At 39.8% G+C, this 26,203-nt stretch overlaps 2 protein-coding genes across 3 annotated transcripts in view; both read right to left on the bottom strand.

Annotated features, from left to right (window-relative positions):
• LOC121704799 (alpha-tectorin-like) overlaps positions 1 to 26,203 on the bottom strand; it is a 52,202-nt gene that overhangs the window by 21,000 nt on the left and 4,999 nt on the right. Inside the window, exons 2-8 of the mRNA XM_042085292.1 lie at positions 8,433 to 8,541; positions 8,289 to 8,309; positions 1,927 to 2,048; positions 1,427 to 1,705; positions 800 to 892; positions 560 to 710; positions 6 to 262 (exon numbers count right to left, since the gene is read on the bottom strand). Of these exons, the coding sequence (XP_041941226.1) occupies positions 6 to 262; positions 560 to 710; positions 800 to 892; positions 1,427 to 1,705; positions 1,927 to 2,048; positions 8,289 to 8,309; positions 8,433 to 8,484 (975 nt within the window). The 5' untranslated portion in view covers positions 8,485 to 8,541. The remainder of the gene's footprint in view (positions 1 to 5; positions 263 to 559; positions 711 to 799; positions 893 to 1,426; positions 1,706 to 1,926; positions 2,049 to 8,288; positions 8,310 to 8,432; positions 8,542 to 26,203) is intronic.
• On the bottom strand, positions 9,208 to 25,035 carry LOC121704807. 2 transcript variants are annotated; one of them, XM_042085310.1, is made up of 5 exons: positions 24,992 to 25,035; positions 22,976 to 23,955; positions 22,629 to 22,787; positions 22,335 to 22,433; positions 9,208 to 10,084 (listed from the first exon to the last, which is right to left on the bottom strand). In XM_042085310.1, exons 2-5 carry the CDS (start codon positions 23,942 to 23,944, stop codon positions 9,767 to 9,769), a joined length of 1,545 nt encoding a protein of 514 aa, XP_041941244.1. In that variant the 5' UTR covers positions 23,945 to 23,955; positions 24,992 to 25,035; the 3' UTR covers positions 9,208 to 9,766. The 2 variants fall into 2 exon arrangements, with proteins under 2 accessions (XP_041941244.1, XP_041941243.1); XM_042085309.1 differs by lacking the exon at positions 24,992 to 25,035 and having other exon boundaries at positions 22,976 to 24,029.

Raw genomic sequence — 26,203 nt, 5'->3', positions numbered from 1 at the left:
AATACCTCTGAGAGGACGTATGTGCAGGTTCCCTGGAAGTGAAAGACTTTCCCGTCAAAGGTGTAGTAGTGGGGGTCTCCAGAGATGGTGCAGGTGCGGCGCTGAATATTCTGGCAGGAGTACTGGAAGGATGCTGGACGACACGCCTGGGAGTAGCTGCAGGGCTGCTGCTGGCACTGGAGGAGGCCTCCACTGACGCAGGTGCATCTCTGCTGACAGGTGGCATCTCTCCAGAAAGAGTCCCCTACCTGCACAGATGAGCCTGAAGGAGTTCCAGTTGTGCATACAGTTAGTGTCCTCCAACCAACGTTCACACCGTATTAAATGCCACTTTAGTATACTCCCACAGTGATCATGTTTCATATTGTACTGCAATATAAGTCAGAATGTGTGATGTGTTTAAAATCCCAAGTTTTCATTTCATTATCTGACTTTTTCCAATTTACTACTTGTATCACTAATGTTTCACTTAAAAAACTGGTGGTGGTGGTTTAATTTTACAAGTTTCGACGATGTATTTGCAGAAAATTAGACTTGCAACAGCAGAAGTAAATCATACCATTGTATTGACAGTCCCGTGAAACATGATCTGTTCTGAAGGCCCAGCGACCTGGTATGTTAACGTTGCTTAAGAGTATGAAATTTGTCAAGTTCCCGAAAGATCCAGGAATTGAAAAATGATGAGTAGAGTTGATTGTGTCATAGCCAGCCTGAAAACAGCATGGATGGATTGAAATTTGAGTTAATTATCAATTTGTTTCTCCTCCCATCCATATCAGAATTAATGTGTTTTTTGTACCTGCACATTATTGGTTGAGGCAATGGCACCATAGTTCATCAGGACAAAAGTGTATTGACCACCAGAGATCAGAACCACTTGGAATGATGTTTCCTAGAGTATATCATTCAGTGTTATTATGTCTGCAAACTCTGCATACAGCATACAGGTTTTGTCACTCTTCGCAAAATATACACATTTTAATATATTAATTTGTTATTCTTATGCTGTCTCAACCAGGCTGCTCAGCCCTGCATCTGCCCAGGCTCAAATCCGCAACTTCCAGCACCTTGGATTTGAAGGCAGACATGCTAGCAAGTAGGCTAAAAACAATGGATGTTAGTGTTTGTCGCTAACATGTCTCTTAAGGCAATGTTTCTCAAGGTGTGGTCCGGGAATCACTTGTGGTCCACAAGCTATCCCAAATGGTCCACGAGCAGACGTAAAATATATATAGATGAGCTGTTTGCCATATCGAACCAACTTGTATGTACATCCAAACAGTTCTGCAACACTGCCTATGTAAGCTTGAAAGTTTGAGAAACACTGTCTTAATGCATCTGGACAGAGGTTTACATACATACTGCACAGCTGGCTAAAATTACACTTGTACACAAACATACAGGTGTGTGTATTTGAATGACTTACTGCTCCTGCATTGGAAAAGTATGCCACTCTGTCCCATGTTGCAACAAAGACCCAGGAGGTTGAGAAGTTCAGCCCAGGGAAGTACTGGTTAATGTCTGTAGTGGCTTGCTGTAGAACACTGCCACTGGTGTACTGCCGGTAGGATATGTTGCCGTTGTCTTCGTTGTTAAGGTCGGTCCAGAATGGGGCAATAAGATCTCTGTGCCCATGTGCAGGGAACTGGAAAGGGGTGTAACTGTACCAGGCACTGTCAAAGGTGAGGTGGCCATTGTTATTCACCTGCAAAGACAGAAACTGTTCATGGCAAGGAAAGCCTCTGTTCTTCAGCTCTACCTTCATTATTGGGCAGTATGATACATTTTTTGTTTGACATTTGGTCACCAAAGTATCATTTTATCTATTAATTCCATTTTATTCATGTATTAACTATTTATGATTTAATAAATGAAGTGTCACAAATGTGTTATTATCAAATGGCTTATATCTTTGTGTGAACTTACAAACATCTGTTGGTATGTAGCTCCAAAGAACTTGAATGGTCGAAGCAGGCTGATCACAGAGGAACTCCCATCATCCACACGACCATTCACTACGTCTCCGTGTCCATAGGGGTAGAATACAGCTGTAAATATATTTTAAGGATAAGTTGTTGATTATCTCTGCAAGGTAAACAGTTAAACATGTTTTTATTGCAAATGTAAGATATGAGAACATAAACTAAAGTAACTCTTTAAACCCTGTAAAAAATAGAGAGATATGTAGGGTGGGTGGGTGGTGATCCAATCATTTGAAGTGTACGTTGTGTTCAACTGTATGTTGATGGTGTGTGTGACAAGTGACAAGGAAGTGGATAATGTGAAAAAGCAAAACACATACTGTAAATAGGCAAACAAAAAGTAAAAAAAAAGGCACGTTTTTCATCCATACAACGGAATACGAAATAACTTTGTATACCGTATGTATATATGTGTGATTGTAGCAGGATTAAGGGGTGGAGCGCCCCATAATCACTCCCTAATTGGTTAGCCAATAAGTTTACCTGGCTACCATATAAAATGGTAGGTAGCGTTTGCCAAGGTGGACCCCAAGTACACCTCGCTGCAGCCTGCGGGAAGGCGAGGCTTGACATCAAGCCCCGCCCACATCCAACTCAGCCATGTTTTCTTTGCCTACGTCACTCCCCATACGCTTTGGCTTTACTTCCGACAGCCCGGTAGCGAATTATATAGTATATTGTTTCATATTAGATGATAGAAACTGATGATGTAGGCTAAACACAAATTACATTTCATGCAACCACAGTGAATTTTTCATGTAGGCCTAGGCTAGTTACTGTAATTGGGTTCGTGTACTTTTTCGTTCATTTGATTTCCGGTTTTGAAACAATAACATGCACATTCAAAAAAATGGTCATTTTAAATATTGATGACAATGTGTTCAAACGTAAAACGAGCCATATTTCATTTCATTTAGCCCTCAAAAGTAGAATGGTGTGTTGTTTCATTATCATGGACTATCAGTTTAACAGCAAGAATTCTCCATTACAACCAAATGTCGGCTACAAAGGGGCGATTTTGCTTTATTAACAGGTGAACTAGAAGCATGCATTGTGTAACGTTAACCGGTCAGATCAAGCTAGACATATCCTCATCTCAAATATAGGCTACTGCCCAGCAAGCAGCTATCGGACCACCGGTAGATAGGCTACTTGTCAGCAACCCGCGATGGTAACGTTAGGCCACCGGCAGTCCACCGTATACATGAATAAAGAAGAGGTGGTCAAAGCTGCGGCTCGTTAGCCCAGCGGACCGCGGTAGAACCGATGTGCAAAAACTCAGCGGTCCGCCGGTGACAGCGAAACTGGGCCGCCGCCAGCCTCTTGCCATCTGGGTGGTTAACTTTGCTGGCTAGTTACGTGTTTTGCAGTAAGTTGCTGGTTTGTAGAATGTAGCACTAGCAGCTCGCTCAGTCTCGTTGCGAGTTCTGGCTCTCTCTGCTGACTGCCTCCCTCTCGCCGCCAGCAATTTTAAACTGTGTGACGTAATACAAAAAAACATGGCTGACTTGGATGTGGGCTGGGCTTGATGTCAAGCCCCGCCTTCCCGCAGGCTGCAGCGAGATGCTCCTCAGGTGGACACCTGGAAACCTGCCTCTGTCACTTCCCAACGCACGCCTTCCTGCCGGCCGCCGGTATGAGATCTCTGTGTTTTTCTCCCTCTTGCGCTACCGTTGTTACTTGTTTCGGGAGGTTAATATCTGCAATCCTGGTTTTATAGCACCATCCATGTTTGCCTCACTGGCCTCCATGCTGTCTTGGTAGGGGCAGAACGAGGCTTTGTGAAACAACGAAACGTTCGAAGCAATTTAGAAAAATTAGAAATTTCAGACTAGTATATGCGTTCAGTAACTAGAACATTTTTATATCTGCCAGTTAGATGTTTTGTTATTTCAGTTTCATAGTACATTATCCTTTGGAATATGCTGGAGAGGAAAATGCTACAATGGTTTTAAAATGTAGGCTATGCTTATGGCCCAGGGTTTTTTTTTTGGAACATGTTGTAGGGAAATAAAGGATACATGTGAAGCAGGTTAGACTAATCAGGTACAACATGGGAAAAATAAACAACACATTTTTTGTATGTCAACATACATTTTTATTATAACAGTTGTTCTGCCGTCTTGGCATTTAATCTGTTTCTTCTTTTTGAATAAACCTCCCCAGCCTTGTAAAAAATTCTTTCACAAGGCACACTTGTTGCTGGCATGCACAAATATTTGTTTGCCATCACAGTTAGATGATGCTGGGTTTGGATAAACCACTCTCCTCTCCTGCCAGTATTTCAAAGGGTCAGCTGTTCTTGAAATAAAGGCATCAGTCATATATTTTTTTTACTTCTGCTACTATCTAAATATTAACGTCACTAGACTATATCTATCTAAACTATCGCTCACTGTCTGTCTAGCCTGTCAATTAATCTATATCACTAACCTATCAATCACAAGTGCACTATAAATCGCTATATCTTTATATGTCTCTATGTCGCTATATCTCTCAAAATCTCTCTCCTCACAAAAAACCCACAAAGATAGGATGTGTTTGAATGACTTTTAAGCATTCTGGGACTTTGTAATTTAGATCAAACAGGTGTTTAGGCTACTCGGGTAATTGGCTCGCGCTGCAAGTGTGCCACCTGTCCCATAGACTGTATACAGTCTATGACCTGTCCAAACCAAATTGAAACACCACGAAGCCTCACTAAGCCATGGTCACCTGACATGGGCGTTTTGAACCACACTTCGAAACACTGTTCGAAACACTTGCGTTTCGGAAGCTCGACACTGGTTCGAAACGTCACACTCTAAAAAATGCTGGGTTATTTTCTCAACCCAAACGCTGAGTTGAAACTGTTGGGTCATTGTGTGGGGTTGTTTTTACTCATGTTGGGTTATTTTCTGTAACCCAGCTTGTTGGGTTGATAGTTTAGGACAGCGCCCCTCCTCTCCCCCACCTGACGTGAGCACACTACTCAGCACCAGGGTAACTTTAACACAGCTGCATAGTTATTTGAGAGTTCGGGGGAAATCGTTATTCTTTCAACCGTCCATGCAGTCCAGCAGCTTTCAACATGCAGTGGAAATCAGGCGATTTTGGAAGGTATGTATCTGCTTTTAACTTTTTTATTATTATTATTCAGACGGATTTTAAAAGTAGCCTACACCCAGTTCGTGATATGAATGGATATTCTAATTTCGTTCAGCCTAAGCAGGTTAAGAATTGTGACATTCAAGCCAGCTAACATTAGCTAACATTAATTTACAGTCTTACAATTACTGCTCATGTTAATGTTAAATCTACACAAAGACAGACTCTTTAAAACATAGTTCTGTGTTGACTGGGTATGATCTGCTGAACAGAAACAAAACAAACTTTTACAAAGAACTAAAATTAGCATACCAACAGCTGGCTAGGTTAACGTTAGCAGATGGTTGGTATGCTAGCTTCTAGCTCTAACAAATGCTTCGTGTTAGTGCAGCATGTGTGTCAGCTAATGTATACAGTCGAAGTAGTCTCTTTACGTACGGTAATCATCATGCCAAACAACATATTAATTCATTCAGGGTAGCTTCATATTATAGCCATGTAACTTACTGGGTGGTTTTTGGTGGTAACATTAACGTTACAGACAACTTGAATTTAACTAACTGAATGTGTTAACATGAGCTAGCTAACGGTAGAACTATCACTGCCACTAACGTTAATATTACTGAACGTATGTTTGTCAGTCTGCTGTTAAACAACTCCATGAGGTGGTCATGGTTTCCGAGTGTGTTGCGCTAATATTTTGTCTCCGAATTTTTAATGTTTGTCAACATCATTCACTGATCATGGTTTGTGAAAGTCTTGATCTAAAGTTCTGTCAATAGCAGTGATTAATTTACTCTTTTTCTTTCTTTGATTGACAGGGCTGACTCCCAAATGGACCGTGGAATCTAGCTGTCTTCATGGAAGTAACTTATCACATGCTGATGCTGCTTTTAGAGTAGGCTATTGTCGTGGAAAAACTATCCACTTTCCCGAACCTCCAATCCAACTAGCACTCTGATGTCAAAGACCCGAAGGAGAACACCAAGACGAAAGAAGCTGAAGACTGTTGATCCTTTATTCACCGTATTGCAGTGATAATACAATCCAAACAGCGTCAGGACTGGACCGTCAGGCAATAGAGTGATGAGTGGCAGCTGCTACCCCGATGAGATCTGATCTGAGTGTGTCTGAGCGCTTTCTTTTATGCTCTCAGGGGCCTGGGAGGCGTTCCTATCCTTAGGAACGTCACCAGGCCCTTTTTAGCCAATCAGAACGTTTTGGGACTTGAGATATTGGTGGAAAACCCTTCTCATCTAAACATTAAAAAATGTGTGTTACTAGGCAGAACACATGTGACCAGGTCCTATGTGTAATCTGTTGCCAGGCAGAGTATGTGTTTTGGTTCTATGTGTACTTTCACTTTTGGTTCTGCCTCCTTTTCTTGTAAACCCCCCCACTTCTTCTCAGCCCTGTTTGGTTTTACTTTCACTGCCATTCCTCCTCAGTTTCACTCTTAGTCTCTGACCGCTCAGTCTCATGACTTCCAGTAAATGTTGCATAACAGTTGCATAAACAATATCCTTATATAAGATGGAATGTTTTCTAATAAACCAGCATGCTTCTAATAAACCAGTATGCACACACACAAGTTATTATGTCTAGATAAAATCACCACACTATCCATTCAAAAATAAAGTAAACTGTCAAATAAATAATTATGTCGAACTGTTTTATTTCATTGCATGGCTATTTGTTGCCCATTTTCTCTCAATGCAACCCAAATACTTGGTTTAGAAAACCCGACAACTGGTTATTTTAACTAGCAGTTCTGTTGATATAACCCAGTGGTTTGGGTTGAATCTATACCCAATATACTGTGTGAATTTTACTCAACATTTATATAGTTATAACCCAGCACATTGGTTACCTTTACCCAGTCTATTGTGCCAATTTAACTAACGTTGTGTTGATATAACCCAGTGTTTTGGGTTAGAATCATACCCAATCTGCTGGGTTTAATAATGTACCCAGACCATTGGGTTAGGATAACTCAATGTGGTGTTGGTCCAATAGTTAACCAGCGGCTGGGTTATATTTGGGTCATTTTTAACCCAACATTTTTTAGAGTGCAGCTTCGAGTGTCACATCCCTATGTCTTGGTGCATGGCTTGTTCCACCACGGTGCACCCTCAGGAACATACACCCTGCCTCAAGTGATGAGTCGCTGCTACACCGGTATGTAGCCTATTGAGGTATTTAACTTGTTTCTCATGTTTGTCCGGTTTTAATCTTATTTTTGTCGTGTATTGTAGGTGTTGTGGGCCTAAGTCATCTGGACGTGCATGGTGCTCACTGCTGCTTTGCTGAGTTTTGGTCCGTGTATTATCCGTTGTCAAGATATTGTTTCCTGCTTCACCGTTCGCGTGCTGTGGCACCGAAGCTAGCGGCAGTGGCGGGCGCAGACACCTGCTTTTAGTGTTGGTCTGGCGTGATCGTGAATGAATGTAATCGTGTATTAATGTGTATGACCGTAACCATGTGTTAATGTGTATGTTCATTGTTTGTTATTTGTGTCTTGTGGTGTTTGCTGTTGGTTTATGATTTTGGCACTGGTAGGAGGCCACCTCTGTTGCTGCAGATCACCTGAGATTGTGGTACCCTACCACTGTTATGTGTGTGTTTGTGTTTACCATTTATTATTTTGTTTCCAGGAGCTGAGAGCCCAAGGGGAGGGTAGAAGTACCCCTGAGGTGGTGGTGTCCCATACCTGTGTCCTGTGTTCACGTGTGCTCGTTGCAGTGGATCTTTCTTGCAGTGTGTAGTGTGTGTGTGTGTGTGTGCACGTGTAAGTGGTTGGCTTCCTGGGATTCCCCCCGGCCTATGGTGATCTGCCTCCCCCAGTAAGCCTCAGCCCTGGTATCCTTCTATCTGTTAGTCGTTTTGTAGTAACTATTTGTTAATAAATATACTTTTATGGATGGAACCACGTCTCTTGCATTCTGAGTAGACGAACTTGTGTGCCATTACTTAATCTTGTTACAATTGAATCAATACTTCTCTGGGTGAAATTCCCAGAGTGGCGTAGTCAGGCTATCTAAAATACCGCTCTTGCCACATATATAATAATGCACACTCCGACAGTTGGCACAAACATATTAAAACATCTCCTCTGCTATATTCATTTTTATCATAAAAGTCATATTATTTTTATCATAGCTAGAGCTGAAACTGTGGCTTAAATGCATTCATTTACATTAATCTGAAATCATTGCCTACCTTGTGCCACTGACAATTCACCTGTTAAAAAAGAACATAGCATATTAGCATCAATAGAAAGAACACAAATACTGTAAATGAAATCTAATGTTAGATCCAGTGTAAGTGGAGGAATGTGCCTGAACCAGCTTCAGGAGGCCTTACCCATCATCAGCATCACTGCGGATAGCACACACACACAAACGGCAAAGCCCATGGTGACTGCTGCACCTGGTCTCTCTCACAAATAGGACAGGGTCCACTCCTCTAATATGTAGACATATAGAGACATATTTAGTCTTTTGTTCAGATAAAAAATGACATAATTACCCTTGTTGCCAGAGAGTGTAAGACCCTGATAATTAAGATAGATGCACAATTAATGCTTACTATGTTCCTTCTTTTCTGTGTCTATTTTCCTATTATGTGTAGTGGCTGGTCTCAAACTTGTTCTTTATGCCTTTGTGTACTCATTCTCCTCAATTCTCCCTCCTACTACACTGTAAAAAATCTGCAGTGGCAGTAACTTTTCAAAAAAAGTCAACATTATGCATAGATATTTTTGAGTAAACTGAACTTTTGTTTCAAAACTCAGATTGTTGAGTTTACATTAAACTAAACCACAAGTTGATCAAACACATAAAACACAGCTACAACAATGGATTTATAAGTTCCCTGAACTTAATATTCTAATTTAGTGTAATGTCATAATGCATGTTTGTAGGCATTGCAAATGGAGGTTTGTATGGCTTAAAAAAATGTGTTGTATTTAGAGCTCATCTGAGGGAATACACTTTTATTCTCAACGTTTCGTATTTGCTGAATGCATCTTACTTTTAAATAACACTCAAGTTATTTGCATGTCAGCTTGCACACCAACACAACAAAATCATTGTTTTTGTGCAAATAATCTGGGTTTTATTGAACGTTTTCAGTGTGAAAGTGAAAACATGAGTTATTTGCATCTTTTGTAAGTTATGCACGTAGTCAACAATGAACTATCAAAAAAAGAAAAGGTCATTCAGACAGACCATTTATACAGAACGGTCAAAAGTACCACAAATAGCACTGAAAGGTTCCTCTGCTGGTTTGTAATAGAAGTTACAACATATTTCAAATATTATGTAGCAACATAATGTAGCCAAAGACAAATATGAAAAAAGGTAATTCAGACAGACCATCTGAACAATAGGGAACAGTCAAATGTACCACAAAAAGCATTTAAAGGTTCTTCTGCTGGTTTGTATCTGAAGTTAGCAAAAGTTATTGATTGCACAGAAAAAATAAACATTCAAACTCTCAAAAGTTTCTTTGAAATGTAAATCACAAGTCATTCAGACAAACTACTTGAAAAATAAAATACTCAAAGTACGGCACATGTTCTGCTGGTTTAACATCCATACAATAAACTTAGGATTCCCACTCAAAGCAAATGTTACTTGTGGCTGTCAAACAGGTATTGCAAAACATTGCCATTAAACAGTGTGTAAGCATGTTGTTTACTGCAAGAGTTTATTTTTGAAAGACTGAACTCTAGCTGAGCAAACATCACCAAGTCCAAGGAAAACTTTCTGAATCACCTCACATGTGTATTTCAACTCTTTAGGGTACTGAAAATTGAGAGCGTACAAGAGGCCAAAAAAAAGTGCAAATGCATTTGGCAAATCACAGATGTTGTGCATTACCACAATCTCCTCTAGTATGATGGCATAATCTTCAATGTGTGGTGGGGAAGCGGAGGCCCCTACATCATCTTCAATCACAGTCATGATGGCCATCTTCACACCTTTTGTGTAGTCTGCTTCTGGATCAGTGTTCTGTTGAGCACCAAAACAAGCAAAAATGAGTTCTTACATATGAGCAGAAATTAATGTGTAGCTAATGATGTTGTGTCCCTTTAAAACTTTGTACATTTTTAACCCCATTATCGTTTTCCTGAGGGTCACTCCATGCTTAAGGAAGCAAAAAAAACAGACAAAAATTCATTCGACCTAGCTAGAGATCTGCACTGGCTGCCAGCGCTTCGGAATAGCTATAACGCCATCCTATGGGGGCAACCCTTATCTGCTTTTGGAGCCTCTAAACACACTCAGAAAACCATTCCACCAATGTAACAGGAGTTGGTTCCTTACGAGACACCACCATGCTCGTTTAACTCAAATAACGTGGCGAAACAATATAAACTTTGTGTTTTTGCATGGAGTCACTCACCGCAGATTTTCCCATTGACATATGCAGAAAGCCTTTACTAGCCGATAGCTGGATATGTCAATGGGGAAATCTGCGGTGAGTGACTCCATGCAAAAACACAAAGTTTATATTGTTTCGCCACGTTATTTGAGTTAAACGAGCATGGTGGTGTCTCGTAAGGAACCAACTCATGTTACATAGGTCTTGGAATGGTTTTCCGAGTGTATTTAGAGGATCCAAAAGCAGATAAGGGTTGCCCCCATAGGATGGCGTTATAGCTATTCCAAAGCGCTGGCAGCCAGTGCAGATCTATGGCTAGGTCGAATTCATTTTTGTCTGGGAGTAGTATATTATCATGAACTATCTGTCAAAAATAAGCCCCGCCCCCTGAAATGTCATAACCATGCCTCCTTTTTATGCAAATTAGCCATGTGGTTGTCACCACGTGTTGTTTGTTATTGTTATTGTTTTGTGAGTCATGTGACAGTCATGTGACTGGTGTCAAACCCCTGGGCAGCCATATTGGATGTAAAGTCATGTGTCTGTTGTCAAACAATGCCACGCCCCCCTTGACATCCATATTGGATGTAGTGTCATGTGACAGTCATGTGACTGATGTCATACCCCTGGGCGTCCATATTGGCCGCCAAACCCACATGTGTGTTTTGTGGATAATGGGGGATCAGATAAACTTTGTAAGAGTTGTATATGTTTAGTGGTAAATGGGGATAGATATAAAGTGTGCTGCTAGCCCAGAGGAAAGAAAATGTTAAAATGAGAGCTCCTCTCTTTCTCATTTGTTTCTCCTAGACAATAATGAGATCACAGTGATATAAAAATGAGATTATTGCTTTTGTCTCCCGCTTCTCAGGTTTGTCTCTGGAGCAAAAGAGTTAAGTTATCTCAGTGTAGACTCCCTTTAATATACAAATGAGATCTCATCAATTTTTTAAATAATGCTCAGTGTTGTCTAATTTATACATCTCATATTTTACTCAGGCTGATCCACCAGAGAGCTCTCTCTGTAAACTCATGCAATTCTCATTTCAGATCATTTTGGTAAATCTCAGATTAGGCTCCATCAGTTCTGTAAAAGAGATCTCTTCACAAGCTTGAACCGTTCTCATTCTAGTCATCTCAGTTTAGTCCTTTTTTGATTTACAAAAGAGATCTCAGCAAAGGCTTATACAATACTCAGACTTGCTCAATTTATATATCTCATATTTTACTCAGGCTTATCCATCAGAGAGCTCTCTAAGTGAACTAATGTAATGCTCATCCAGAACTATTTGTTTTATAAATTAGTCTGATCTGTAAGAGCGCTAGCTGTTGTACAACAATTCTCAAATGATTTTCATTGGCTTATTTGTTTTAATTGCACATATTTTCAAGTTCACATTTGCAAACAGTAGGCCTAACCATGTGATGTGACCACCACACATGACGATGCTCTGACAGACCTCTGAAGTTCGCCTACAAAAAAGCTACCATCTATGCCCATACAAGGAGATCACCTGTTAAATTCTCGCGCAGGCCAGGGAGACGACGAAATCGGAGAGGCAGACGTTTTCCTGAACGCACTTTTGTCTTCAACCTTCGAGTAGATATTATAATCAATGGTACGTGAAGGCGGCACAATTTGATTTTTGCTACCCCAGAGCTAACTTGCGACTTGTTAGCAAGTTAGAGAAATCAAGTTAGACTCCAGAGGTCTATGATGGTCGGACGTGACAAACTCGCGTGCAGAAGACTCCTACCAGAAAATGCAGTCTAGATTTGGCGCCCAGTGTAACCAATTGAAACGGTGTGTGGGTATGAAGGATTGTGCAGAACTTGCCACCACGAAAACTCAGAGAAGGTACATTAACATTTTGGTAATTTGCTAACGTTCTTGCATATTTTTAGACTCAATATATCATTGAACAACCTGACGAAGCAGCACAGAAAGTTAGCAGGCTAGTTAATGTTAGCTACTTGTAAGTTACATCACTGGCTGTGCCGCTTATATATAAAGCTAACGTTAGACAATTTAACGTTGCTAGCTTACTTTGCCTTATACAGCTTTAGTCTGTATGTTTTGAATGGTGTTAAGCCATGCTGTAGCCAAAATGCACGGAATTTTAAAATGTCTTTGGGATGTCAGTCAAGATGACGAAGCTAACGTTATTGCCACTGGTTTAAACTGGTTCCAGCTCAATTCCACTGAAAAGAGGCCGGCAGCTCTGGAAGACTACGCTAGACCATCAGATCAAATTGCTGAACAAACAGCGTACCAAAATGGTAAGTATATTTTTCCCCACAATATGTTCTCACTTTTGTTTAACCTGCTATAAATTACAGCATATTGTAACAGGAGTGAAAGGGCATTCTTGTAACCCAGGTAAACTAGGAAGTAGCGTTGCTGTGGTCGAGGGATCGTGAAATAGGCAAGTCAGCATCTGCAGTCATGAATAACTTACCAGTCAACATTTCTTTTGCAATTAATAGAATCTGTAGCATGCAAATCAAACCAGCTATTAGCCTAATATAAAACCATGATATATCTAGGTATGGTGAAGGGTATGTGATGTGGGGTTATCTATCTATCTTTTAATGACAAAGGCCAAGGGAACTTTATCAGGATGCATAGTATCCTGAGTCCATTCAATAACTGGCCTTTAAAAATAAAAATCTGCCTGCCTCTATGGGATTTTAACATAGGGGGTTCCTTACTTATGCCCCCTGTATTTTAAGGAATAACATTTATTAATTTACGATACCTGGTTCATTCACAAAGAATATTGGTGTGTTTAAAGGTTGGATTTTTTCCTAATTTTTTAATTGAGGCATTAAGATCAATTTCCAACAGATTATTTATTGTATTCCTCTGGTTGTCTTAACTTATGCACAGTTGATGGTTTTATAAAGACACCCCTACACCAATAAATAGTTCTTGTAGACTGTCACACAATGGAACATTGGCCACAGCTTGTAACAACTTCATTTTTTACCATTCTTTGCGTAGGGATGTGTACACAAGGATGTGTAACCTTGTGTAACTTTGTGTAACTTGGGAATTACAACAGAAAGGAACACGTTTCAGCTAATCAAAATCAATGACTGCAAGTGTCAGTTTCAGAGCTATTATTACCACACTGATAGATTGATTTTGCTTTTTATTTGCAGCCTACGTTATGCACTGTGGAACGCTCTGCGGATGGACAGCTGTGGAATCCGCAAAGGTCAAGAAGGCTTTTGTTACGAGGGCTGGAGGTTCCAAAACATCCATGAAGCTGGGGTAATTTTCTCTTATTTTAAATTATTTCCAATTGTGGTGAGCATTATTGGTGGGCTTTTTATAAAGGGTAGGCCTCTATTGCACTAAAATTATTCAACCTTTATACAGTTAACATCAAACTGTGTAGCTACGAAAGCTACAAAATCACATTGTCATAGAAATGATAGAGGCGAAATTTCCACTAGGTTTTATGAAGATATTTTACAGATGGGCTGAACATACATCAAAAGTAAAAAAATGACATGGCCAAAATGATTAACTCACCAACAATATTTGTTGTATGGTGTATACCAGGGATCACCAAATGGTGGACCGCGATCCGAGTCCGGACCGTGACGTGATCCTATCCGGACCCAGACCATAATAGCCTAATTTAGATTTTCACGTAAGATTTCAAAGCTGCGCTAAATGTTTCGTTGGTTAGGATAACAGCATTTACTTCAGGAGCTTCAGGAACCATCATTTCGCTTGCTGCTACTCAGCCAGTGAAATCTGTGAATTCTGATAAAGTCGAGTCAGTGAGTAAAGTAGTCTACTATGGGGAAGAGACTGATAGCCTGAAACGAGCGAGGAGAGGAGACGGGACGAGAAACAATCAGATGGATATCTAAGTTAACGATAAGTAAGTTATTTTCAAATCATCGATTGCTCAAAGAGGAGGAAGCTAGACAGCGAGAACAGAGCTTTATATAACGATACGGGGGCAATACCACGCAAAACTGTCACGTCCGTAACGCCAACTAGGCTAAATATGGATGTGACAGTTTTGCACAGAATTGCCCTCGACCTCTTCTATTCTGAGACAGGCGATTTTTAAAAGCGCCAATTTGAAGCACCTCTACTAGACAAAGCATATTGAGCAAGCATAGGGTAGGCTAGGCCCATTCAACAGTGAACTGAGACCACAGAATATTTTACGATTTAAGAAGGCAATATGATTGATCCACCACAATCTAGTTAAGCCGACATGCATTCACTGCCCAACAACGTGATGTTCCTGGGTTTCCAGGATTTCGGGTCAACATAAAAAAAAACTAAAAAAAATAAATTAAACTTGCTGATTAATGGGTTCAAGGAACCAGCCTTGTCTCAGCTCAAATTTTATTTTAAGCTCACGTTAAGATCTTTAAAATAGCCAAGGCTACTCAGTTTTTCTCCCCAATCACTCTTATCTTGCCTTATTTCTCCTCATTTCGAATGTTGCCTTTTAGGCTACTTATTTTATTTCACATTAAACATTAGGCCTAGGCCTACAATCTTCTTGAATTTCCCCTTGGGGATCAATAAAGTATCTATCTATCTATCTATCTATCTATCTACAACTAGGCTCCATCCATCCATCCTAATATTATATATACACAGTGGCGATTCTAGACATTTTTAACAAGGGTGGCACTAGTGAGGCACTGATTCAAGGGTGGCATGAGGCAAAACATCCAGATAAACAGAAACAGGCTCAAGATGTGAAATTAGCACAAATACATTAGGGAAACCAGATGCAAACACCATACTCATAAATTGAAGGACAAAAAAACACAAATACCTTACTCTCACATAAAATGTCTTTGTACTTGAATAAAATTTAATACAAACATATTAAAGTTAATTATCTAAGTTGTCTGTCACTGGGCTATGCTGTTCTAAAAAAAATTCCATCATGGGGACATTAAAATATAATCAATTTTATTATATTACTGTAAATGAAGATATACAAAATATACTCATCCAAGACATTTCCCCCACTCTATGGCCATCTATTTTTGTAGCTGTTACAATAATTTGACCTGCTTTTTTGTCTATTTGTTTATTTTCTCAAGAAACTTGAGGTTGGTATGAAGGAGTGTATTGTGTATGTGAGCAATTTCATCTTCCTGAATCTCAATATTATGATCACAACAAGTCTGGGCAAATTATTAATTAAATTTTCACGTGGGGTAACTTGTTGCAGGGCAACCATAACCGGTTCCATGTCTTCCGATTAGATGATTAATCATCAGTTTCTTGAGAAACTTGAGGTTGGTATGAAGGAGTGTATTGTGGATGTGTGCAAACATTGTGCACGTTGCACATGGTACAACTTCTTGCAGGACAACCACATAACCGGTTCCATGTGTTTGAATTGGATGACTAAAGTTCTCAAGAAACTTATCTACCTGAATCTTAATATTCTGATCACAACATCTCTGGGCAAATTACAAGTCAGCACCAGTGCTGCATTCATTGTTTTGCACTTTTATAATCACATCACCAAAAGTAGGTTATTGGTTTTACCAAAATAATTTGGCACTATTTTTAAACTACAAACCTATAAAGTATTTTGATACAAAATATGATGCCATTTTTTTCCAACTAAATAAAATAAAAATGACCACATACTATTTTGTATTTTACATACATGTATCAGACATACTGCCTATCCCTGGCTGTTGGCTGCAGCAACTCAAGCTAGGTAGTACTGATTGTTTTGTGTTTGTTTTGTGTTTATGTTAGTTTTGATCCAATTTGACAGCTTTGCTATGTTGCCCACCCAAAATTTCTACCAGCCCACCCAAATATAGTAGCCTAGCCTAGGTTAGAACCAGCCCTGCCCTGCATGGAGACATATTTTACGATAATAATGGAGAAAATGTTAGCAAAACTTTAGGTTTTTGTTAACGGAATCTCCCGACCCTCATTCATCTATTTGCGCAACAGCCCACATTCTGCCTTCAATCCAGCGAGACAAGTGAAATAAATGTTTTTTTTTTTTAAAGCTGTCATCGTCATAGGCACGATATTTAGGCTACCTCTGTTAAGCCCAAACAAAGTTGCGTATTAAGGAGTATTTCCTGATCGGGGAAACCTTTCGTTCCGCAGTTCAATTGTGCCGCAGGCCAATAAAGGCAAGTGTGTTTGCCACTTACATTTCTGACGTCTGACACTTCACACTGCTGCCAGTGCATCAAGAAAGGTCCCGCCTTACACCATGTTAATGGCCAATCGTAGACTAGGATTTGGGGTGGCACCTGGGGTGGCCAATCGAATCTCAAGGGTGGCCTGTGCCACCCGGAGCCACCCCTCTGGCTCCGCCCCTGTATATATATTATACATACATACATATACATAGCCTAAACATTATGATGCTCCGGACCTTTGCTTGAGGAAATTTTCTGTAACGACCTCGCTGAAGATTAATTGAATACCCCTGGTGTATACTGTATTTTCTGTATTTTGTTTTTGTTCTTGACAATTGTCAGTGTCTCTTGAGTGATCAGAGCTAAATGTTTTGGGCTAATTTAGATGTAATATTGAGTCATTGTCTTTGATTTACCGGATTGACCCTAAAGCACTCCTTGTTTACAAATCACTTAAAGGACGAATTGATCCATAGCTCTTGTTGGAAATCACTGTGTGCTGTTCATAGGAAAAAGAAAATGTGGCACAGCCAATTCTAGTATCAAACCATAGGGATTTCTATTGGCTGACGCCGTGGACGTCATCCAATCACAGTGCTCTATTTTGTTAGAGAGTCACAATGTTTGCACACATCCACAATACACTCCTTCATACCAACCTCAAGTTTCTCAAGAAACTGATGATTAATCATCTAATCGGAAGACATGGAACCGGTTATGGTTGCCCTGCAACAAGTTACCCCACGTGAAAATTTAATTAATAATTTGCCCAGACTTGTTGTGATCATAATATTGAGATTCAGGAAGATGAAATTGCTCACATACACAATACACTCCTTCATACCAACCTCAAGTTTCTTGAGAAAATAAACAAATAGACAAAAAAGCAGGTCAAATTATTGTAACAGCTACAAAAATAGATGGCCATAGAGTGGGGGAAATGTCTTGGATGAGTATATTTTGTATATCTTCATTTACAGTAATATAATAAAATTGATTATATTTTAATGTCCCCATGATGGAATTTTTTTTAGAACAGCATAGCCCAGTGACAGACAACTTAGATAATTAACTTTAATATGTTTGTATTAAATTTTATTCAAGTACAAAGACATTTTATGTGAGAGTAAGGTATTTGTGTTTTTTTGTCCTTCAATTTATGAGTATGGTGTTTGCATCTGGTTTCCCTAATGTATTTGTGCTAATTTCACATCTTGAGCCTGTTTCTGTTTATCTGGATGTTTTGCCTCATGCCACCCTTGAATCAGTGCCTCACTAGTGCCACCCTTGTTAAAAATGTCTAGAATCGCCACTGTGTATATATAATATTAGGATGGATGGATGGAGCCTAGTTGTAGATAGATAGATAGATAGATAGATAGATACTTTATTGATCCCCAAGGGGAAATTCAAGAAGATTGTAGGCCTAGGCCTAATGTTTAATGTGAAATAAAATAAGTAGCCTAAAAGGCAACATTCGAAATGAGGAGAAATAAGGCAAGATAAGAGTGATTGGGGAGAAAAACTGAGTAGCCTTGGCTATTTTAAAGATCTTAACGTGAGCTTAAAATAAAATTTGAGCTGAGACAAGGCTGGTTCCTTGAACCCATTAATCAGCAAGTTTAATTTATTTTTTTTAGTTTTTTTTTATGTTGACCCGAAATCCTGGAAACCCAGGAACATCACGTTGTTGGGCAGTGAATGCATGTCGGCTTAACTAGATTGTGGTGGATCAATCATATTGCCTTCTTAAATCGTAAAATATTCTGTGGTCTCAGTTCACTGTTGAATGGGCCTAGCCTACCCTATGCTTGCTCAATATGCTTTGTCTAGTAGAGGTGCTTCAAATTGGCGCTTTTAAAAATCGCCTGTCTCAGAATAGAAGAGGTCGAGGGCAATTCTGTGCAAAACTGTCACATCCATATTTAGCCTAGTTGGCGTTACGGACGTGACAGTTTTGCGTGGTATTGCCCCCGTATCGTTATATAAAGCTCTGTTCTCGCTGTCTAGCTTCCTCCTCTTTGAGCAATCGATGATTTGAAAATAACTTACTTATCGTTAACTTAGATATCCATCTGATTGTTTCTCGTCCCGTCTCCTCTCCTCGCTCGTTTCAGGCTATCAGTCTCTTCCCCATAGTAGACTACTTTACTCACTGACTCGACTTTATCAGAATTCACAGATTTCACTGGCTGAGTAGCAGCAAGCGAAATGATGGTTCCTGAAGCTCCTGAAGTAAATGCTGTTATCCTAACCAACGAAACATTTAGCGCAGCTTTGAAATCTTACGTGAAAATCTAAATTAGGCTATTATGGTCTGGGTCCGGATAGGATCACGTCACGGTCCGGACTCGGATCGCGGTCCACCATTTGGTGATCCCTGGTATACACCATACAACAAATATTGTTGGTGAGTTAATCATTTTGGCCATGTCATTTTTTTACTTTTGATGTATGTTCAGCCCATCTGTAAAATATCTTCATAAAACCTAGTGGAAATTTCGCCTCTATCATTTCTATGACAATGTGATTTTGTAGCTTTCGTAGCTACACAGTTTGATGTTAACTGTATAAAGGTTGAATAATTTTAGTGCAATAGAGGCCTACCCTTTATAAAAAGCCCACCAATAATGCTCACCACAATTGGAAATAATTTAAAATAAGAGAAAATTACCCCAGCTTCATGGATGTTTTGGAACCTCCAGCCCTCGTAACAAAAGCCTTCTTGACCTTTGCGGATTCCACAGCTGTCCATCCGCAGAGCGTTCCACAGTGCATAACGTAGGCTGCAAATAAAAAGCAAAATCAATCTATCAGTGTGGTAATAATAGCTCTGAAACTGACACTTGCAGTCATTGATTTTGATTAGCTGAAACGTGTTCCTTTCTGTTGTAATTCCCAAGTTACACAAAGTTACACAAGGTTACACATCCTTGTGTACACATCCCTACGCAAAGAATGGTAAAAAATGAAGTTGTTACAAGCTGTGGCCAATGTTCCATTGTGTGACAGTCTACAAGAACTATTTATTGGTGTAGGGGTGTCTTTATAAAACCATCAACTGTGCATAAGTTAAGACAACCAGAGGAATACAATAAATAATCTGTTGGAAATTGATCTTAATGCCTCAATTAAAAAATTAGGAAAAAATCCAACCTTTAAACACACCAATATTCTTTGTGAATGAACCAGGTATCGTAAATTAATAAATGTTATTCCTTAAAATACAGGGGGCATAAGTAAGGAACCCCCTATGTTAAAATCCCATAGAGGCAGGCAGATTTTTATTTTTAAAGGCCAGTTATTGAATGGACTCAGGATACTATGCATCCTGATAAAGTTCCCTTGGCCTTTGTCATTAAAAGATAGATAGATAACCCCACATCACATACCCTTCACCATACCTAGATATATCATGGTTTTATATTAGGCTAATAGCTGGTTTGATTTGCATGCTACAGATTCTATTAATTGCAAAAGAAATGTTGACTGGTAAGTTATTCATGACTGCAGATGCTGACTTGCCTATTTCACGATCCCTCGACCACAGCAACGCTACTTCCTAGTTTACCTGGGTTACAAGAATGCCCTTTCACTCCTGTTACAATATGCTGTAATTTATAGCAGGTTAAACAAAAGTGAGAACATATTGTGGGGAAAAATATACTTACCATTTTGGTACGCTGTTTGTTCAGCAATTTGATCTGATGGTCTAGCGTAGTCTTCCAGAGCTGCCGGCCTCTTTTCAGTGGAATTGAGCTGGAACCAGTTTAAACCAGTGGCAATAACGTTAGCTTCGTCATCTTGACTGACATCCCAAAGACATTTTAAAATTCCGTGCATTTTGGCTACAGCATGGCTTAACACCATTCAAAACATACAGACTAAAGCTGTATAAGGCAAAGTAAGCTAGCAACGTTAAATTGTCTAACGTTAGCTTTATATATAAGCGGCACAGCCAGTGATGTAACTTACAAGTAGCTAACATTAACTAGCCTGCTAACTTTCTGTGCTGCTTCGTCAGGTTGTTCAATGATATATTGAGTCTAAAAATATGCAAGAACGTTAGCAAATTACCAAAATGTTAATGTACCTTCTCTGAGTTTTCGTGGTGGCAAGTTCTGCACAATCCTTCATACCCACACACCGTTTCAATTGGTTACACTGGGCGCCAAATCTAGACTGCATTTTCTGGTAGGAGTCTTCTGCACGCGAGTTTGTCACGTCCGACCATCATAGACCTCTGGAGTCTAACTTGATTTCTCTAACTTGCTAACAAGTCGCAAGTTAGCTCTGGGGTAGCAAAAATCAAATTGTGCCGCCTTCACGTACCATTGATTATAATATCTACTCGAAGGTTGAAGACAAAAGTGCGTTCAGGAAAACGTCTGCCTCTCCGATTTCGTCGTCTCCCTGGCCTGCGCGAGAATTTAACAGGTGATCTCCTTGTATGGGCATAGATGGTAGCTTTTTTGTAGGCGAACTTCAGAGGTCTGTCAGAGCATCGTCATGTGTGGTGGTCACATCACATGGTTAGGCCTACTGTTTGCAAATGTGAACTTGAAAATATGTGCAATTAAAACAAATAAGCCAATGAAAATCATTTGAGAATTGTTGTACAACAGCTAGCGCTCTTACAGATCAGACTAATTTATAAAACAAATAGTTCTGGATGAGCATTACATTAGTTCACTTAGAGAGCTCTCTGATGGATAAGCCTGAGTAAAATATGAGATATATAAATTGAGCAAGTCTGAGTATTGTATAAGCCTTTGCTGAGATCTCTTTTGTAAATCAAAAAAGGACTAAACTGAGATGACTAGAATGAGAACGGTTCAAGCTTGTGAAGAGATCTCTTTTACAGAACTGATGGAGCCTAATCTGAGATTTACCAAAATGATCTGAAATGAGAATTGCATGAGTTTACAGAGAGAGCTCTCTGGTGGATCAGCCTGAGTAAAATATGAGATGTATAAATTAGACAACACTGAGCATTATTTAAAAAATTGATGAGATCTCATTTGTATATTAAAGGGAGTCTACACTGAGATAACTTAACTCTTTTGCTCCAGAGACAAACCTGAGAAGCGGGAGACAAAAGCAATAATCTCATTTTTATATCACTGTGATCTCATTATTGTCTAGGAGAAACAAATGAGAAAGAGAGGAGCTCTCATTTTAACATTTTCTTTCCTCTGGGCTAGCAGCACACTTTATATCTATCCCCATTTACCACTAAACATATACAACTCTTACAAAGTTTATCTGATCCCCCATTATCCACAAAACACACATGTGGGTTTGGCGGCCAATATGGACGCCCAGGGGTATGACATCAGTCACATGACTGTCACATGACACTACATCCAATATGGATGTCAAGGGGGGCGTGGCATTGTTTGACAACAGACACATGACTTTACATCCAATATGGCTGCCCAGGGGTTTGACACCAGTCACATGACTGTCACATGACTCACAAAACAATAACAATAACAAACACGTGGTGACAACCACATGGCTAATTTGCATAAAAAGGAGGCGTGGTTATGACGTGATTTATGACATTTCAGGGGGCGGGGCTTATTTTTGACAGATAGTTCATGATAATATACTACTTCTGGGTTTTTTGCTTCCCTAAGCATGGGGTGACCCCTCAGGAAAACGATAATGGGGTTAAAAGTTAAAGTTCTCCTTTATACTTACCAAGCATGTTGTTAGAATCTTCTCTGCTCCGTAGTCTTTCAGGAACAATGGAAGCCCTCGGAGTGCCACGGTCTTTCTGTGCATGGAAATGTCCGATGTCTGAAAAAAGCAAACATTACAAAAAAAAAAATCCTTAAGAACTTTCATTTCCACAAAACAAATATTGATTTCTGTTGTGGTCATTCTATTACTTCTCAACAAGCAACTTAGGCAATCAAAAATACCATAAAACACCATTTAGACCACAGCAGTAGATTTACAGTATCTACTACATCTACATGTCTTTCTTATCACCTGCTTATCCAATGAGTCAAGGAGTGTCTGCATCTCTTCACCCAAATGTGCTCTTCTGTTTCTAAACATCTGCAGGAGTCTTGGGGTGTGTGTGTCAACAGCTTCCAGGAATGTTCTCTTGAGGTTAATCATCGTTAATCTGTGAAATTCACAGTTCACCTATAGAAGAAAAGTGCTTAAAGGTTTATAAAAGCTATTAGAAAGCAAATAAACACAAGAATACATTAGTGAAATTATGAGAGACGGAAATCAGAGAGTGTGTCACCAAAGAAGCAAGCTGAAGAAAAGGTTTTGGAAGAAAAAAGCAGACAGAGTAAGAGTTAGAATGACTTGAGAAGTACACCAACCTGATACTCCAGGAAGAGAGCTGGCCATCTGTTTTTCACCAATACAACATGGGGTTCCTGTTCAACTATTTCTTTCCTTCGCAAGGAGAATGTGCGATCCATAGCTCCACTGACAAAAGTCATGTTAGGATTCCTTTTTTCCATCTCAATGGTTATTGAATCTCGATCCTTTTCCAAGGAGTCTTCACTTTGTCCAGCGGGGTGGTTAGGAAGGAAATTGACCTCGGCTCTTCTTGCTTTTTTGAAAGGTCTTCCATGGTTTCCCCGCCTTTCATTCACCTTCACTTCTTCGCAGCCTGCATTGCGCAGCTTCTGACGGTAGTTTCCAATTTTGAATGCAATACTGATATTCCATCCATTCCACCCATTTCCGCTTCCTGGTTCACGAAGGCAGGGATGTTTATTGACAAGAGCTATTGCTATAGACTCTCTTTCTTTTGGTTCTGGATATGCAGTAATCTCAAACACAGCTTGCGCAATTTTATCTAGAATGTCACTTTTCATGTCTCTAGTGGCTTCTAACAGGATGCCCTTCTCTTTGTAGGCATCATTTCCTTTTTGGAGGCGCAATTCGACATCATAGGCAAAGGTTGGTATCGGAAAAGGAGTTGGCCATGCAGAAACCCGTCTAGATGTACCAGGAGAGCTACATGAACTTGGAGGTGATGCTGTATCCAGTGACGACAGTGACACATCTGATCCATCAGGGTCAGGAACATCTGATCCATCAGGGTCAGGGCTTGCCTCATAAATCACCTTCAGGGTAGCTTTCTCAGGTGGTAGCTCTGAAATAGCTGTTAAGTTGCAGAGTTCATTTCCAAACTCTGGGTCCGCAAATTGGAGAATGAATCCTTTGTTCAGCTGCAGTTGATCTTGTAGAATTTCTTTTAAGCTTTGTAATGAGCTGGGGAGATCTGGCATACTTATTTTTTTTATGTTGTTCGGCGATATTATGACACGCAGCAACATTTTCTAAATTTCTGCAGAACAAAAAGAATTGTAGCGATTATTTGAATGACTTAACATGAAAGCAAGATAAAGCATTAGTCTCTGACAAAGGTATTGGAATTGCAGTGCTCATGAATCACAAATGCATTAAATCATATCAGTGATCACAGACCACCTCAGTGCAACAGAAATTTCTTCGGTGACACTAGAAGCTTTCCCCTGACAGAGTAGGCTATCAAAGGATAAAAGTCATTTAAGTCATCAAATGTCAAGATGTCAGTCTCAGCATAACTTGTCTCATCCAACTCATACGATCTATATACCAAGACGGGAGCTTTATGCAAAGGAACCCCAAGTCTTCTGCAACGAGAATTCTATGTATTCTGTGGAATTCTGGTAGGCCACCACACTGACCTGCAGAAATGATCATGCCCTCTCTGTATCTAATTCCATCCACTTGAACATCGGATGACAAAGACACAGACTCAAGGTGGGAAAACCTTCTCTCTAAAGCCCTTTTCCACGATGCATCTAAAGATGCAGCCTGAACAACGTTCACTTTCTCAACATGGATACGGTGGCTTAGTAGATGTGAATCAAGATGATATGCAACCATTAACTGGTGTTTGGTTGCCAAGGTGACTAGAATGTTCTTGAAATTCTTGGTATCATGGACAACCGTTTTGAAAAAACTGTGTTTTGCCTCAAAACGCATTGTCCATAACTCAACCAAGGGACCAAAACATCTAATAAGATGTGCATAGTGCTCCAAAAAATGATGTTTGGGACGTAAACGCAGTTCAGGAAAAGTCTTAAGTAGCAAGCAGAAGAAAAAAAAAAAATCACCTGCCCCTAGACTTGAGGTAACGTTAGCTAGCTAATGTTCGCTAGCGGTTAGCTAAGCGCGCCAAAACATTTTGTTTATTTTTAAACACAACGGTCTTACGTATAATATCAGCCTTAGTCTACATACAGAGATACTAAACGATATTACAGACGTATTAGTCGGCAGAACTAAGGGGGGCCTTACATTTGAACACGAACCCTGTTGTCTGTGTGTGAACTTACCAAAGTCGTTGTGCCTCGCACGCCTCTCCTCTCCATTAGCGGTGGAATCCGACTGCGCATGCGTGGTCTTGTTCCCAAAAAGTTGGCTGAACTTTGCCCTGCGATTAACTTACATTTTGAATTTCTCCAAACTTTACCACTCAAGTTCTCCTAATGTTAATAAAAAACAGTCATATAACACACGATTGCAAGTTAAGACAACGGTCACTTGTAAGAATGTTCTTTCTTAATTAGTTTTTCAAGTTGTGGCCACTATTTCCCAAGTTTGATTTTTTACAGTGTAGCTGGTGTCACTGGTGTTATGCAACCTTGATATTGGAGCACTTGGTGACACACACACACACACACACACACTTCTACGGGTAACTAGTCTCATTGGCCCTTACTGAAACACTGAATGGGTTTTGCCCTTTTTCTATGATTGACAGCACTCTGGTCATGCTGTTTGAAGACCTCTGTCTGTAGCTTGAGTGTTTTCAATCATATCATCTGATTTTGTTACAAAGGGCTGACACTAATGACCCAATTCTCTTCAGAAATTCTAAATGTGATTAGTCCCAGTCAACTAAAATACATTTCTCTGTCTCATCTATAAAGCTTATCTGTGCGTTGGGGAACCCACAAGCTTGAGCTAGTGTTACAAATCTTAGGTGCACGGCCTTAGGTTAGAGCAGTAGTCCCCAAACTACGGCCCGCCACCTCATTTTGGGTGGCCCCCCAAAACATGTCCGTAGTATATATCACGGGAGTACATCATCGTCAAACTAAAACCTCCGCAATTTCCCCCATTCGTTCTCTATGGCGAGTCAGAACAGTACACATGTAATACTCTTTTTGTCCACCGGTGGTTGTTTTGGCGCTGTTTTGCGTTTGCCATCGAAAACGGAATGAAATGTAGGCCTACCTGCAAACAATGTAGGAGGCCTATGCTGACTGCATCAGTGCTCAAAGTATTTTAAAAATGTATCAATTAATTGTTAATAACTAACTAACTTCTATTCAAGTCATATTTCTGGGACTTTCTGGGATAATTATTTCTATTTTTTATTCAAATGTTGTTCAAATGTTCATACAAAGAGTTCACAAAGTTCTCATCAGGTGACTGAAAGTTAGATTGGTGGTCATTTCAGACCACTTCATCACTTCATAAAATTCTCATAGTTTGAGAACTTTAAATTATTTGTAGGATATTCACAACTTGAGCTGTGTATG

Source organism: Alosa sapidissima, chromosome 3 (genome assembly GCF_018492685.1).
Source record: "Alosa sapidissima isolate fAloSap1 chromosome 3, fAloSap1.pri, whole genome shotgun sequence".
Classification (NCBI taxonomy): Eukaryota; Metazoa; Chordata; class Actinopteri; order Clupeiformes; family Clupeidae; genus Alosa; species Alosa sapidissima.
The sequence above is the reverse complement of the archived record's forward strand: the minus strand, read 5'-3'. Positions and strand labels throughout refer to the sequence as shown.

Excerpts from the sequence above, each read along its gene's own strand:
- LOC121704807 (XM_042085310.1), bottom strand. The coding sequence starts at position 23,944 with ATGTTGCTGCGTGTCATAATATCGCCGAACAACATAAAAAAAATAAGT. Across the intron at positions 22,434-22,628 it reads TTGACTCATTGGATAAGCAG|ACATCGGACATTTCCATGCA; the intron begins GTGATAAGAAAG and ends TGCTTTTTTCAG. Across the intron at positions 10,085-22,334 it reads AGATTCTAACAACATGCTTG|AACACTGATCCAGAAGCAGA; the intron begins GTAAGTATAAAG and ends GGTGCTCAACAG.